This window comes from Cyprinus carpio, chromosome A2 (genome assembly GCF_018340385.1).
Source record: "Cyprinus carpio isolate SPL01 chromosome A2, ASM1834038v1, whole genome shotgun sequence".
Classification (NCBI taxonomy): Eukaryota; Metazoa; Chordata; class Actinopteri; order Cypriniformes; family Cyprinidae; genus Cyprinus; species Cyprinus carpio.
In genome coordinates this window covers 28,085,858-28,103,357 of record NC_056573.1, presented here as the reverse complement: position 1 = coordinate 28,103,357, position 17,500 = coordinate 28,085,858, and the positions used below count along the sequence as shown (strand labels likewise).

The 17,500-nt window shown below is 42.4% G+C and overlaps 2 protein-coding genes and 2 pseudogenes across 2 annotated transcripts in view; 2 read left to right on the top strand and 2 right to left on the bottom strand.

The window, feature by feature from the left end:
• LOC109083281 (transcriptional repressor p66-alpha-like) overlaps nucleotides 1-6,448 on the top strand; it is a 195,295-nt gene extending 188,847 nt beyond the window's left edge. Inside the window, exons 3-9 of the mRNA XM_042713878.1 lie at nucleotides 1,933-2,044; nucleotides 2,153-2,284; nucleotides 2,439-2,510; nucleotides 3,827-3,949; nucleotides 4,021-4,209; nucleotides 4,875-5,103; nucleotides 6,251-6,448. Of these exons, the coding sequence (XP_042569812.1) occupies nucleotides 1,933-2,044; nucleotides 2,153-2,284; nucleotides 2,439-2,510; nucleotides 3,827-3,949; nucleotides 4,021-4,209; nucleotides 4,875-5,103; nucleotides 6,251-6,300 (907 nt within the window). The 3' untranslated portion in view covers nucleotides 6,301-6,448. The remainder of the gene's footprint in view (nucleotides 1-1,932; nucleotides 2,045-2,152; nucleotides 2,285-2,438; nucleotides 2,511-3,826; nucleotides 3,950-4,020; nucleotides 4,210-4,874; nucleotides 5,104-6,250) is intronic.
• LOC109084974 (midnolin-like) overlaps nucleotides 1-17,500 on the bottom strand; it is a 125,987-nt gene that overhangs the window by 35,096 nt on the left and 73,391 nt on the right. The gene's annotated exons all lie outside the window — the stretch shown is intronic.
• The window catches only part of LOC109106706, a 175,950-nt pseudogene that overhangs the window by 142,835 nt on the left and 15,615 nt on the right, over nucleotides 1-17,500 (bottom strand).
• LOC122135172 lies at nucleotides 12,970-17,273 on the top strand (annotated as a pseudogene).

The window sequence follows — 17,500 nt, the reverse complement described above, 5'->3', positions numbered from 1 at the left end:
TATTAACTGATATCAGAATAAATAGGTTATGTATCCTCCACGATGGGTTGGAGGATAAAGTGTCCTGAAACAGGTTAGTGAAGCGGTATCCAATGTCCAAAAGTGTTCCTTTGTCATAAGTGATCAGTGCAGAGGTTATGTGTGCAAAAAGAGAAAGCAAAAGTAGGTAAAAGAGGAAATAAAAACACAATCTAAGCGGAGCGACCTGGACGGCGACCGAACTCGGCGGCGCCATCTTGTATACCAACAGATCCACTGATGATGCCATCTCTCACATCCTGCACTCTTCTCTAACACACATTGACAGCAATAACAGGAACTATGTAAGGCTGCTATTTATGGACTATAGCTCAGCTTTCAATACTATAGTCCCCATCACGCTAGCTTCTAAACTCATGGACCTCGGCCTGAATTCTTCACTATGCAACTGGATTCTTGATTTCCTCACCGGCAGACCTCAAGTGGTGAAAGTAGGCCAGTTCACCTCTAACTCCATCACCCTGAACATAGGAGCCCCACAGGGCTGTGTCCTGAGTCCCCTGCTCTTCTCTCTCTACACACATGACTGTGTGTCTTCCCACAGCTCCACATCTATTATTAAATTTGCTGATGATACTGTGGTTCTGGGCCTCATTTCCAACAATAATGAGAGCGCATACTTGGATGAGGTAGAGAAATTAACATCATGGTGCCAGGACAACTGTCTCTCTCTGAATGTGAGCAAAACTAAAGAGCTGATTGTTGACTTCAGGAAGAGACAGCAGCAGCCCTATACTCCTCTAATGATCAGCTGGACCCCTGTGGAGAGGGTGAGCAGCTTCAAGTACCTCGGTGTAAACATCTCAGAGGACCTGACTTGGACTACACACATTCAAACTCAGGTTAATAAAGCCAGGCAAAGACTGTACCATCTGAGACAGCTGAGAAAATTCAGGGTTTCACCTGCAATCCTGAAAACTTTCTATTCAGGGGCCATAGAAAGCGTATTGACTCAGTGTATATCAGTGTGGTATGGGAACAGCTCCAGTCATGACTGCAAAGCCCTGCAGAGAGTTGTGCGCTTAGCTGAGCGCATCTCCGGGTCTGTTCTCCCCTCTCTGCAGGACATCTACCTCAAACGCTGCAAAAGCAGAGCTGTTAAAATAATCAAGGACTCCATTCACCCCAGTAACCATCTTTTCACTTTGCAGCCATCTAGTAAGTGCGTTTCCGTAGCCTGATGTCAAAAACTGAGAGACTTAGGAGGAGTTTCTTCCCCCAGGCCATCAGGCTCCTAAACTCAAAACCAGCCTCTTAAAATCTTCATGTCTCCACTTAATATTCACTTTATCAGTAAGATATTCATCATTCACTACCACACATTGACATACTGAAAGTGTCAACCTGTTTGCACATTTGCCTCTTGTACATTCCTGTGTATCTTATTATTTAAGACTACAGTTTACTTTCATGCACATTATTTTCCATTCTATATTTAATTCTACAGTATACATCTCTTTTATATATTTTATATTTTATTCTTATATTTTTATTGTTTACTTTTATTTCATTGTTTCATACTAATATTTATGTATATTTTCATCTGTGTTGTATTCTTTAATAATTGCACTTGTCCATGGAGCCGACCTGACTCACATTTCACACTGCTGGTTAATATTAATATTGTTTTGCAGTCACAACATGTCATTCTTCAAGTAATTCTGCGAAAATTAATCTTGAATCTTGAATTTACTGCCACTGTGTGAATATGTAATCATTTAATTAATAAAGAGTAGCTAGTCTGAGTAATATAAAATGTAATATAATTAAATTACGAGTGCTTCATGTTTTGGATCAGATTATGTGATCAGATGAATCCGCACCGAGAGTGATCACACAAACCTCTCTGAATGTGATCTCCCCCCCCCCCCCCCCCCCCGTGTTTGATTACAGTGAGATGAAGAGAGAGACGCCTGATGATGTCATCGTTCTGTCCGACGAGGCGCCCAGTCCACAGGTCAACGGAGGAAATCACCTCAAAGAGCTGGACATGGATGTGCTGATGGTAAACACGTGACCTCTGACATGAACATCAGCACATGACCGCTACACACGTGTGTTACGGCTCTCTTACAGACAGTGTGTGTGTGTGCGTGCGTGCGTGTGTGTGCAGAGGAGTTCTCCAAAGGAGCGCGGGCGCGTCATCAAGCAGCTGAAGGAGGAGCTGCGTTTAGAGGAGGCCAAGCTCATCCTGCTCAAGAAGCTCAGACAGAGTCAAACACACAAAGACTCCGGAGCACAGAAGGTACAAACTACAGAATCTCACGCGGCGCTGAGCTTTAGTAGCACTGCCCATGATTTAATAAAACACAACATCATAACCAGCTGACCCAGTGTGTGTGTGGAGGTCAAACCGTGTGAAAGAACTTAAACTGATCATTCTGCTGTGTCTCGATCAGCCGGCGGCTCCTGTGTCCAGCGCTCCTCCTCCTCTGATGAAGGGATCTGCTGCTGGGAAAACAGCACAACCTGTGAGTCCTTCACACACACACACACACACACACGCACTAATATACACACCTCCTCTCTCTCACACACACACACACTCACTCACTCACTCACTCACACACACACACACACACACACACTCTGTCTATCACACACACACACTCACTCACACACACTCACTCACACACACACACACACACACACTCTATCACACACACACTCACTCACTCACTAATATACACACCTCCTCTCTCTCACACACACACTCACTCACTCACACACACACACACACACACACACACACACACACACACTCTGTCTATCACACACACACACTCACTCACACACACTCACTCACACACACACACACACACACACACACTCTGTCTATCACACACTCACACACTCACTCACTCACTCACACACACACACACACACACACTCTGTCTATCTCACTCACTCACTCACTCACTCTCACACACACACTCACACACACACACACATTCACTCACTCACACACACACACACTCTGTCTATCACACACACACACTCACTCACTCACTCACACACACACACACACACACTCACACACACTCACTCACACACACACACACACACACACACACTCTGTCTATCACACACACACACACACACACTCACTCACTCATTCACACACACACACACACACACACACACACTCTGTCTATCACTCACTCACACACACACACACACACACACACACTCACTCACTCATTCAAACACACACACACACACACACACACACACACTAGCACACACTCACACACACACACACACACACACACACTCACCAACACACTCACACACACACACACACACACACACACACTCTATCACACACACACTCACTCACTCACTCACACACACACACACACACACACACACACACACACACACACTCTGTCTATCACACACACACACACTCACTCACTCACACACACACACACACACACACACTCTGTCTATCACACACTCACTCACTCACTCACTCACTCACTCACTCACTCACACACACACACACACACACACACACACACACACACACACTGTAACACACAACATTATAAACATGACTCTGATCCAGCTCTGTAATGTTGTAATTGTCTCTATAAAAGGTCTTGTGATTACAGTGTTCTTGTTACAGTTGTACATTTTGAAGTAAACGTGGTCAACAGCATGTGCTTCCTGTAAACGTGGGGTTCAGTTTAGGGTCAGCTGTGTGTGATGATGATACCTGTGCTGTGTAAGAAGGACACTGTGAGAGAAAGTGAGCGCTCTGGTGTGTGGGTGTGTTGATCAGGTGATCACCGCTCGGGCTTCTGGGACGGTGATTCCTCCTCCGCTGGTGCGCGGGGCTCAGCTGTCCAAACACGGCCCGGCCGGCGCTCAGATCATCATGCCGCCGCTGGTCCGAGGAGCTCAGGTGCGTCACGCAGCTGCCGTGCGTCTCGTTCCCGTCTGAACACGCAGTGATGCTTGTCTCTTGCACCGCAGTCGATCTCGGTGTCGCCGCAGCAGATCTCCGTCCTGAGACAGCAGCAGAACTCCTCCTCAGGGCCTCCTCCGCTGCTCCTCGCTCCCAGAGCCACGCTGAGCAGCGTCCCGGGACAGAAGATCCTCCAGCCCGGCCTCATCCGCATGACCTCCATCCCCAGCACAGGCCTGCTCCTCAGCATCAGCCAGGTGTGTCACGCTCTCCTGATTAACACTGAATTCAGATCAGCAGCAGAAGCTGTGTGTTTGAGCTGCTTCAGAACTTGATCTCTGACTTCAGTCATGAGTGTTACACACAATCCTCAATCTCAGTCTTAAAAAGTCTTAAATTTGGAGCTGGGTATAACAGGAATCTTAAATAAAAGTGAGTGCTGCACATTTACAGTAATAACGCATGAAATCAGTGAATATCACACGGTCGGCTGCGTATGATCTACTGTTGAACTATGACCATATTTAATTTATGGTGTATATATTGTAATATTGTAACACTTTTTTTTTTCTTTGTAAATTTTGAGTTTATATCTCACGATTCTGACTTTTTTTTTTCTCAAAATTGCAAGTTCATATCTCATGATTCTGGATATATGTAGGATTTTGATATGTTTCTTTCTTTCTTTCTTTTTCAGAGAAAGTGTTTTTATTTATTTTTTAATACCGTGGCAGAAACAGGCTTCCGTGCGGCTCATTTTATTTGTGCAGGTCTTACATTTAACTTTAAAAGCTCTGCGTCTTGTAATTGTGATAATTATGACATGATAAACGTGGTTTGCCAGGCGTTCCACAAAATCCGTTGTGCAGCCACAGAATCATCATCATCACAGCAGTATAATCCTGCTGAGTCTGTCCCGCAGGCCGCCGGCTCGAAGCTGAAGAGCGGCTCGAGTGTGAGCTCGTCTCCAGACGGCCGTCAGGCGGCTAAACTAGCGCTGCGCAAACAGCTGGAGAAGACGCTGCTGGAGATCCCGTCGCCCAGACCGTCCTCGCCGCAGCTCTTCCTGCCGTCGGCGGCCAGTCACGAGTTCATCTACCTGCTGGGGCTGGAGGAGGTGGTGCAGAACCTGCTGGAGTCTCTGGGCCGAGGTGCGGATCAAACAGAGCGCTTCACACCGCCGCAGATATAGCAGCCGTAGCAGTCATGCTCTCGTTTGATCGAGTCGAGTGCAGCTTTGATTGCTGTGATAAACACACGCTGCTGCTGACCCTGGAGCACAAAACCAGTCAGGAGAGTCAATTTCTCGAAATTGAGATTTGTACATAATCTGAAAGCTGAATAAATAATCTCTCCATTGATGTATGGTTTGAATTATTAGAAAAATAACGCACACTCGAGCTGGTGATGCGGCCACGAGGCGGAGTTACTCCTCAGGTGTGCATTATTTTCTAATAATTTAACGGCCCGGAGTCAATTATTCCGTTTATACTGCGGTCACCACGCCTCAAGACATCGATCAGATGATGTATTTAAAGGGATTCGTCCGTTTTTGTACTTAAATCAGTATTGTGATCAGGATTATCTCTTCCGCATCTCGTCCAGCGCCTCTTTTGCTGGCTCCAAAACATCATTTTAAAGCTGGTAACGGAGGCTTGAGCCGCTGATAGCATTCTAATATTATTATTATTATTAATGAAGTTATTAGAAAGAGAGCGAGAGAGACAGAGACACACACACAGAGAGAGAGAGAGAGAGCTAGTGTGATTAGGCTGCAGCGGCGTCTCTAAACAGCACTGTTATTACCTCACTAGTAGAAATGTCATGTGTACTTACTTTCTGAAAATCGTCCGTCATGTTGTTCTTGTTAGTCGTGTAGTTTCTGTTATTACAGTTAACTGTGCGGAGTGATATGAAGTGTAATGCGGTCAGGAGAGCTGCCTGGAACTACGTTCACCGTGCGTTTCCCAGAAAATAATTACACACCTCAGAACGTTCGTCAGCCAATCAGATTCAAGCATTCAGCCGCCCCGTAGTATAATTATTTTATATTATTATCTATTATGTTGCAGTATTATAGTATTTTATATCATTATTATGAAATTGAATCTGTGTGTGCGTGTGTTAATGTGTGTGTGTGTGTGTGTGTGTGTGTGTCTGCGTGTCTGTGTGTGTCTGTGTGTGTGTGTCTGTATCTGTGTGTGTGTATCTGTGTGTGTGTGTGTGTATGTGTGTGTCTGTATCTGTGTGTGTGTGTGTGTGTGTGTGTGTGTGTGTGTGTGTGTGTGTGTGTGTCAGGTAAGCAGGGTCTGTACTGTGTGTGGTCTGGTGGTAAACAAATCAGCTAGCCGAGCTGCTGCTCTCAGTGTCAGACGGACTTCACCTGCCGCTGGCGCCGAGACGAGGGCGGAGCCGTCATGTGTGAGCAGTGCATGTCGTCCAATCAGAAGAAGCTGCTGAAGGCTGAACACACCAATCGGCTGAAGGCGGCGTTCGTGAAGGGCGCTTCTGATCAGTGTGTGTGTGTGTGGTGTGGCGGGAGATCGCTGTATCAGCGTGTGCTCAGCAGGCCACGCCCCCCTGCCTCCTCCTCCTCTGCTCAGTGTGTGATGAAGGTGGCGCTCGTCCTCAGTGCAGTTTTGTGTGGGTCAGGTGTGGCCGCCTCGGTGTCGAGCGTGAGCCGCCACGTGTGGTGTCTGTATCGCAGGCCGTCAGACAGGGTGAGGGCCGCTGGGGGTGTGACCGGGAGCCTGGCGCCTGAGAACTGATGGGCGGAGCCGTCATGTGTGAGCTCTGTCAGTGACTGAAGCGCAGGCTGACTGTGTGGCTGTGCGGCGTTCGTGTCCGGGAGATCGATCAGCCCGTCGACCTGCGATCCTCCTCTGCAGGTGATGAGGGTCGTTCGTCCTCATTTGCAGCGGGGTCCCTCGCTCGGTCCGAGCGTCACGGGGCCTCAGCTCCTTCTCCTCGTCCTCTCTCAGCTGCAGAACGCAGTGTGCGGTGTCCGCCGCGACCAGCGAGTCACGTCTCTGTCAGGCAGGCCGGGTAAGCAGCTGCAGAGCGTCAGGGTCTGTCAAAGGTCGGCAGCAGCATGAGGAAACGGAGCAGCAGCACAGCAGGTAGATTCTGCTCAGAACACAACCAGCGCTCTTCTGCTTGCTAGTTATTCTCACCTTAACTAGTATTTTACATTAGCTTCTATTTTTTCTTTCTTTGTTTTTTGTTTCCATTTTAACTTTAGTTTGTGTGTTTTTGTCATTTTTAATCCTTTTTTGTTTTAAATATTCGCTTTTAAGGTTTACTTTTTTCTTTTTTTTTTTTTTTTTTTTTCTGTAATTTTAGTGCTTCTACTTAAACTAAACAAATATTATGAAATCTGCATTAGCTACTAACTGAAATACTTTTTTTATTATTATTGTAATATTCGTTTTTCATTTTAATGAGTTCCTTTTTTTTTTTTTAAATGTTAGGTTTTCTTTTGTTGTTTTTAACTAGTTTTCATTTATATTGCATTTCATTTATATATATAGAGATATATATATATATATATATATATATATTATATATATATATATATATAATATATATATATATATATATAGGTGCTGGTCATATAATTAGAATATCATCAAAAAGTTGATTTATTTCACTAATTCCATTCAAACAGTGAAACTTGTATATTATATTCATTCATTACACACAGACTGATATATTTCAAATGTTTATTTCTTTTAATTTTGATGATTATAAAACTGACAACTAAGGAAAATCCCAAATACAGTATCTCAGAAAATTAGAATATAACTTAAGACCAATACAAAGAAAGGATTTTTAGAAATCTTGGTCAACTGAAAAGTATGAACATGAAAAGTATTGAGCATGTACAGCACTCAATACTTAGTTAGGGCTCCTTTTGCCTGAATTACTGCAGCAATGCGGCGTGGCGTGGAGTCGATCAGTCTGTGGCACTGCTCAGGTGATATGAGAGCCCAGGCTGCTCTGATAGTGGCCTTCAGCTCTTCTGCATTCTTGGGTCTGGCATATCCCATCTTCCTCTTCACAATACCCCATAGATTGAGAACAGGGATACCATGGTCCTTAAACCAGGTACTGGAAGCTTTGGCACTGTGTGCAGGTGCCAAGTCCTGCTGGAAAATGAAATCTGCATCTCCATAAAGTTGGTCAGCAGCAGGAAGCATGAAGTGCTCTAAAACTTCCTGGTATACGGCTGCTGTGTTGACCTCTGGACCTCAGAAAACACAGTGGACCAACACCAGCAGATGACATGGCACCCCAAACCATCACTGACTGTGGAAACTTTACACTGGACCTCAAGCAACGTGGATTGTGTGCCTCTCCTCTCTCTCTTCCTCCAGACTCTGGGACCCTGATATCCAAAGGAAATGCTAAATTTACTTTCATCAGAGAACATAACTTTGGACCACTCAGCAGCAGTCCAGTCCTTTTTGAGCAAGACGCTTCTGACGCTGTCTGTTGTTCAAGAGTGGCTTGACACAAGGAATGCTCAGCTGAAACCCATGTCCTTGCATACGTCTGTGTGTAGTGGTTCTTGAAGCACTGACTCCAGCTGCAGTCCCACTCTTTGTGAATCTCCCCCCCATTTTTTGAATGGGCTTTGTTTCACAATCCTCTCCAGGGTGCGGTTATTACCTCTATTGCTTGTAAACTTTTTTTCTATCACATCTTTTCCTTCCCTTCGCCTCTCTATTAAATGTGCTTGGACACAGAGCTCTGTGAACAGCCAGCCTCTTTTGCAATGACCTTTTGTCTCTTGCCCTCCTTGTGCAAGGTGTCAATGCTCGTCTTTTGGACAACTGTCAATTCAGCAGTCCCTTCCCCATGATTGTGTAGCCTACAGAACTAGACTGAGAGACCATTTAAAGGCCCTTTGCAGGTGTTTTTTAGTTAATAAGCTGATTAGAGTGTGGCACCAGGTGTTCTTCAGTATTGAACCTTTTCACAATATTCTAAGTTTTCTGAGATACTGAATTTGGGATTTTCCTTAGTTGTCAGTTATAATCATCAAAATTAAAAGAAATAAACATTTGAAAATATATCAGTCTGTGTGTATGAATGAATATAATATACAAGTTTCACTTTTTGAATGGAATTGGAATTATGAAATAGATCAAATTTTGTGCTGATATTCTAATTATATGACCCAGCAGCTGTATGTATCAGCTGTATATATTTCCTTTGCTTTTATTTCAGTTTAAGAGTTTATTTCCAGTTAGCAGTTTTAGTGCTTTAAACCTAACTAAATTCATATTTTGAATTTAATTTTGATTAGCTTTTATTTTATTTTTTGTATATTTAAACTCTTCATATATTAATTAATTGTTTTTTTATTTTTTTTTATGGGTATGTGTGCTTTTTGTCATTTTTAATTAGTTTTTTAGGGATTTCTTTTAATACTAGTATTAGGGATTCATTTATTTAATTTCAATTTTAGTTTTAATTTTTAGTAATTTTATTGGTTCTTGAACTAAAAAGACTGAAATAAGTTTGGTATTTTATCTCAGTAAGCAGTCATGTTTTGTTAGTTTTGAGTGAGATGGCATTTATGTGTTTGCAATAATAATAATAAGTTAATTACCAAAAATGCACTGTCATGTTCACACACACACACACACACACACATGACATGACTCATGACTGGGCCTCATCCGTCTTCACTCTTTCTGATCATGAGCCAATCATAGTTCTTAATAAAGAATTAACTTTTAAACGAACCACTAATCCTGTTAAAGGACGGACAGAGAGTTTAGTTCTTTTCTCTCACCAGTCGATAAGTTCAAAGACTTCTATATTTGTCTTTCTTATTTTTTATTTATTTTGCTTCAAATGAAAGTTTGTAATGATCTGTGGATTCACCTTATAACTCATAAAGAATAGACTTTTTTAAATCCCTATATCAAAATACCCTCACAACTAACTGACATTAATGTTTCACGCTCTGACAGTAACAAAGTGATTCACTCTCTCTTCCCCCCCTGAACAAAAGTAAGTCTCTCTCTCCTCTTCTCCCCCCCCTCTTCTCTCTCCCCTCTCTCTCTTCTCTCTCCCTTCTCTCTCTCCCCCCTCACCCCCTTTTTCTTTTTCCTCTCCTCTCTCTCCTCTCTCTCTCCCCCTTCTCCCCCTTTTCTTCTCCTTCCCTCCCTCTCTCTCTCTCTCTTCTCCACGTCTCTTCTCTCTCCTCTCCCTCTCTGTTTCTCTCTTCTCTCTCCTCTCCTCTTCCTCCCCCCCCCCTCTTCCTCTCCTTTTTCCTCCCTCTCCCTCTCTCCTCCCCCTTACCCCTCCTCCCTCCATCCCCTCTTTCTCTTCTCTTCCTCCTTCCTTCCTTCCACCTCTCCCTCTCTCCCTCCTCCTCCCCCCCTCATCCTTCTCTCTCTCTCTTCCTCCTTCACTCCTATTCTCTCCCTCTCTTCTCCCTCCTCTTCTCTCTCCTCTCCCTCTCTCCTTCTCTCTCCTCTCCCCTTCTCCCCCTCCTCTCGTCCTCTCTCTCTCTCGCTCTCTCCCCCGTCTCTCTCTCTCTCTCTCTCCTCCCCCTCTCTCTCCCCGCTCCCCCTGAGCTCTCTCTCCTCTCCTTCTCATCCCTCCCTCTCCCCCCCTCCTCTCCGAGTCCGTCCCCCCCCCCCCCCCTCCCCTCGCCCTCTCCTCCTCTTCTCTCTTCTCCATCCCTCTTCTCTCTCCCCCCCCCCCCCCCTCTCTCCCCCCCTCTCTCTCTCTCTCTGTCTCTCTCTCTCTCTCTCCCCCCCCCCCCCCCCCTCTCTCTCTCTCTCCCCCCCCCTCTCCCCCTCTCTCTCTCTCTCTCTCTCCCCCCTCTCTCTCCCCCCCCTTCTCCCCCCCCACCCCCTCCAGTGTGTGACCATGGCCTATGTGAACCCCATTCGGTCGGTGCAGAAGCCGTCGGAGCGTCCAAGGGAGTATCTGCTGGACATGATCCCGTCTCGGCTCCGGTCTCACAGTGACCACAAACACCTGGAAGTAGAAGCGCTGGAGTTTCTGGATTTAATGTGTGTTTCTGGTCTCATCAGCGGTTCATGCAGGTTTCCTTCACACAACGGGCTTCGAGTCTCGTCTGACGCGAGCGTTACATCAATCACACAGAGGACTGCTGTTACAGCTTCTCCTCATTCTGGCTTCGGTCGTGCGGTTTCACACGCTGTGTGTGATGTCAGCTGACCGCGTGTTCGAACACCTCCACAACCATTTATTATTTCAGCTCATAGCTTCAGTCAGACTGACTTTCTCTGAACCACGTCTGAGTTTGGAGTCAGTTGAAGTTTCTTTTATTTGTAAATATTTTTTTTTTTTTGCAGATTATATTGTTTGTTTAAAATGTTTGTATTTCCATGCAGGCGATTCTCTACATGTTAACCTCTGATAAAAAAGTTTAAAGGTAAGTGACCACTGGTGTAGAAGGTCATCAGATTATGGATTAAACGAGCTGCTGCTGATGATGGATGATAAATGAAGAATGAAGATGATCTCATCTCTGTTTGAAGCGGATCATATTCATGTTTTCTGCCGCTTCGACAGTTTGAGTCCACTGATGATGATGATGAATGATGTCACGCTGGTCGTGTTTCCATGGTTATCGGACGTTCTCCTGCTACATTTGCTTCCTGCCAACATGTACAAAGTTACAGTTTGTTTAGATTTATTTGTTCCTGTAATAAAAACGTTTTAACCCTTTCAATCGACTGCGCCTCCATTTCACTTCTGTTGTGGTATTATATACATTTGGTTTTAGATTTTGCATATGTTTATTTATACAGTACCAGCCAAAAGTTTGGACAAGTTACTATTTTAATGTTTGAAGAGATTATATCCGATAGCAGATAAACGCCTTTTTTTTTTTTTTTTTTTTTTTTTTAAAACTTTTTCAAAAATCGGGTTTTTTATATATATTTTTGTTTGTTAGCTGTATTTTTTTTTAGTCATTTTTAACTTAAGCAGAATATCCCTTTGCAATTTGATTGAGATTAACTGAAAAACACAATGAAAAACATCATTTTTGAAAATCTCTGTTAAAAATGGAGTTCTCTGTTTTTGCAAAAGAACTCTTTTTTTGTAAGGAGTCTTTGTCTGCTTCATCAAGGCCTGTATTTAATTCTATTTTACTGTACTTTAAACTGTAATGTTATGTCTCTGTGATGTGCGCTGTATTTTTCAGCATCATTACTCCAGTCTTCAGTGTCACATGATCTTCAGAAATCATTCTAGATGATTTATTCTCAGGTTAGAAACAGGTTTGCAGAGTAATATTTTATTTTATAACCGGTCATACTTTAATCCTCAGGACTTTTTTGATGATTAAAAAGTTAAAAGATAAAATCTTTAGGCGTATAAAAAAAAATAAGTATTTACTATAATTTTTAATAAATGTAACATAATTTTCTGAATATTACTGTTTTTCTTCTGTATTTCTGATCAGCCAGCGCCCCCTCCCAAAGAAGAGCTTCTTTAAAACACATTAAAAACATCAAAATCAAATATGAACTACTTTGAATAATTTTCCAGAACAAATCTGAACCGGTTATCATAATTTAGGTCTGATTTCGTCCTCATGTTAAAGGTTTGTCTAGGAGGGATTCTGGATTTCTCTCTTTATCACTCCCATAAATCAGGAAAATACTGTGGACAGACAGAAAACAAACACATTTTCACCATGTTTTCAGGAGTAAAGTGTATAAATCAGTGTGAATGAACTATGAACAAAAACTGAAAAGTTTGGTGTTGTATAGAGAAAAAACTCTTACAAGATTGAGATCTACAGATAACGTGGTATAAACAGACACTTGGATGTGTATTCTGTCATGATGTCGCATCTTCGTTAAATGTTGAGCGTCGCATGGTTTGTGTGACGCAGTGCCGTGCGCGCGGCCGCTGGAGGCGCTGGAGAGCAGCGCGGATTCTCTCTCACCGCAGCCGAGGAAGACGCGAGCGGGAGCGGCGCGCTGGACGGAAAAGATGGCGGAGCCTCGTCGAAGGTGAAGCAGGTACATGCCTCCCACCGGAGGATACGGGCCCGTAGATTACCGGAGAAACCTGCCGAGGCGAGGCCCTGTCCGGTACGTGTCACACACACATGACAGATGTTTATAATAAACAGATAAAATCAGACATATACTGCTAACCAGTATACAGCTGAACAAACACAGTATATACTTATCTATCTGAACCAGTGTGTGTCTGGTTCAACCAGTGTATCATAAACCAGTACACCTGTCACTAAACTACTGTATACTTCCACCATTGAACTACAACTTATAACACACACACACACACACACACACACACACACACACACACACACACACACACACACACACTCACTCACTCGCACACACGCACACACGCACTCACACACACACTACCACACGCACACACACACACACACACACACACACACACACACACACTCACAAACACACTCACACACACTCACAAACACACTCACACACACACACACTCACACACACACACACACACTCACACACACAACACACACCACACACACACACACACACACTGTTCAGAAGTGTTGCATCAGTAATGTAATGAGTTTTTAAGAAGTCTCTTCTGTTTCATCATCCTGTATTTATTTGTGTCCCTGCAGCACAGAAGCAGTCATCAGTAGCACAGGTATATTTGTAGCAATAGACAACAATACATTGTATGGGTCACAATTATACATTTCTCTTTTATGACAAAAATCATTAGGATATTAAGTAAAGATCCATGTTCCATGAAGATATTTAGTAAATGTCCTACTGTAAATATATCAAAACTTAATTTTTGATTAGTAATATGCATTGCTAAGAACTTCATTTGAAACAACTTTAAAGATGATTTTCCCTCAATATTTAGATTTTTCTCATACCTCAAAATACATATATCCAAAAAAAATAATCTCATACAAACAAACCACACATAAAAAAACATACAACATATTCAGCTTCAGATGCTGTATAATTCTCAATTTCAAAAAATGTATCCTTTTGACATGTACACTTATGACTGGTTTTTGTGCTCCAGGGTCACAATTGATTTCAGAAATAAAAAAATAAAAAAAAAAAAATAAATATTATTAGAATTTTAATGAGCTGTTTTTTCTCTGTGAATATCTGTTAAAATGTAATTTATTTCTGTAATGAATGTGTTGAAATGATAAAAACACATATATTGTTAGAAAAGATTTCTATTTTGAAAAAATGCTGTCATTTTAAAACTTTTTATTAATCAAAGAATCAAAGAAAAAAAATTATCACAGGTTCCAAAAAAAAATATTAATCAGCACACAACAATTTCAGCATTGATAATAAATCATCATATTAGAATGATTTCTGAAGATCATGTGACACTGAAGACTGGAGTAATGATGCTGAAAATACAGCTGCACATCACAGAAATACATTACACTTTTAACAGAGATTCACACAGGAGAACAGCTGTTTTAAATTACAATAATATTTCACAATTTTAACAGTTTTCTGTATGTCTGATCAAATGGATGCAGTCTTGATCAGAACATCTCTAGTCTGACTGATGGCACACTTCTGAACAGCAGTGTAAACGGGGAAGTGACTTTATCTGATTGCGTGGCGGGTGATTATTAGTTGTCTGTGTGGTTCTCAGGGTACAGTATGTTCGGCGTGGGCGTGGGGCTCCTGGTGTTTGGATACTGGAGGCTCTTCCGCTGGAACCGCGAGCGCAGGTGAGCGATCATCACACTGAGCGTCTGTGTGTCCAGTCTGAGAGAGTCCTGACCCTCGCTCTTCCTCCACAGACGGCTGCACATCGAGGAGCTGGAGGCGCGCGTGGCGTTACTGCCGCTGCTGCAGGCCGAGCACGACCGCCGGTGAGACACACACACGGTTACCAGAGAAGCACGATTCAAATTCAATTCAAATTTATTTGTATAGTGCTTTTCACAACACACATCGTTCCAAAGCAGCTTCACAGAGACGCATGTGTCTGCGTTATCAAGCAGAAGTGAATGTGTGCGAGTCAAACACATGAACCGTTCAGGATCATACAATCATACCCTTAACTAACATCAGGTACTTTCAGACAGAAGCGCAATAAAGTGATTATCACAAGTGTGATCATGATTACGATCTAGAGAAGATTTGGCACCTCAGTCAAGTCAAGTCATCTTATTTATATAGCGCTTTATACAAAACAGATTGCGTCAAAGCTGAACAACAATAATTAGGAGAACAGTGTGTTAATAATAGCCGCAGAAGGACAGTTAAAGGCAGTTCATCATTGAATTCACTGATGTCATCATCTCAGTTTCAGTTTAAATAGTGTCTGTGCAATAATTTGGACATCCTCGATCACAAGCTTTTCTGATATTTCTGGAAACTGTCATGACAGAATGACAGAAGAGAAGAAGTCTGTCCACACCAAGCCTCGATAACGAGATAGTTCTCAATATTACAGAATAGCCGAGTCCACACCACAGTGATAACGATCAAGACACAGAGAAGAGGTATCAGTGACAATCACTTTCAGAACAGGATATGCACAATATTGGATTTTTGCCGATATCTGATATATATATTTTTTTAACTCAGTTTGGCTGATACTGATAAAATTATTTATTTTGTTGGGAAACAACACCAGTCTTTCCTGTGCAGAGATTATAAACCAATTATTATTAACTTTCGGTCGTTTTTAACAAAACCGTACTTGTTACAATAAATAACCAAATAATGAAGAGTTGCATTGTAAATAATTTATAAATAAAAGCACTGCATTTTTTTTTTTTTTTTCAGACAGATGCAGCGGTAACTTTAACATTTTGTTTGAAGATTTAACATCTGTTGATCGTCTAAAACCTTTCTCTAAAAAGAATAAATCTTTGGGAACTCCTTGTATTTAGGTTTTTTAAAATCTGTTTGAAAAAAAAAAACGTATTTCACATTAATGAATAAATATGTATACATAAATTACTCAAAATGATATCAGTTACTGCTTTATTTCATTCATCAGAAACACTTATTGTAGGCATCAGTGCCCCCAGGGTAAATAAACACTGATGCCGATATTCACATTTTAACCCATTTATCGGCTGATTCCGATACTTTAATCTGTAATTTATTTCTGTGATGTGCAGCTGTATTTCAGCATCATTACTCCAGTCTTCAGTGTCACATGATCTTCAGAAATCATTCTAATTATGATGATTTGCTGCTCAAGAAACATTTCTGATTATTATCAATGTTGAACACAGTTGTGCTGCACAATATCGGTATTATTTTTCACATCGGGCCTATACCGATATTCACACTGTAAGCCATTAATCAGCTTAGAATAAATAACGGATATCGTCCGCTGGCCGGGATGGATGCTAGTATATTTATCGTTACAGCGATCGCTCTTGGTGTGACTGGCCCTTTATTTTTTTTGGGAGAAAACTGATCAAAAAATGGAGTTTTATGATTAAAACGAGACAAATATCTGTCAGTTTAATACATAAACTCACTTTCCTCAGAAAACAAGACTTCTTATTTTGTCGTTCTGCTTCTCCAGCGAATGCACCTGATTTAAGATTTTTATTTGCGCTGGAAAACAACACTTTTTTGTTACAGTGAAAGTCATTTTTCATGTTCTGGTTATTTTTGGAACTTTTTTTCAAACGTGGTGCTGCTGATAAAATGAATCTTTCTCTCCAGACATTTACGTTTAGAGAACATTTTGATTTATTCCTTACATTTTCTTGAATTGCTGTTAAAAAGATCTGCAGGTCTTCTATTCCCCTTCATCTGATGTGGGATGGTGTTTGTTTCCTCCTGCAGGACGTTACGGATGCTCCGGGAGAATCTGGAGGAGGAAGCTGTGATCATGAAGGACGTTCCCGGCTGGAAGGTTCTGTGTTTCCCTGAGCTCTGTGTGTGTGTGTGTGTGTGTGGGTGTGTGGTGTGTGGTGTGTGTGTGGTGTGTGTGTGTGTGTGTGTGTGGTGTGTGTGGTGTGTGTGTGTGTGTGTGAGTGTGTGTGTGTGTGTGTGTTGTGTTGTGTGTGTGTTGTGTGTGTGTGTGTGGGCTGACGGATCTCACGCTTGTGTTTCAGGTGGGTGAGAAGATATTCCACACGGACAGCTGGGTGTCTCCCATCACAGAGGAGCTCTTTAACCTGCGGCCCACGCGCCGAGGAGACGCTGCGCAAGAAGTTCGGCTTCCTGTGGTACGTGTGACCGCAGCTATCCCAGCATCCCCTGCTGCGCTGACTCCGGCTCTCTGCACACTGTAAATGTTTCCATATTAAATGTGTTTTCGTTTCCTGTCAGACGTCTCGTGTCTTTCCTGCTTTCTCTGCATTCTCTAGACGAGGAGAACTGTGTTTAGTTCATTTATTCAGACAAAAAATCAATCAACATAAGTTTGCTGAATTATGAGGGCAGATGTTTTAAAGTGTAGCACTCTGGGTGTATATTGTGGTTATTGATTATTTAGTGTTTTATTTACTGTTACAATCATGCTCTGGATTATTAGGATGATGAGAATTAACAATAT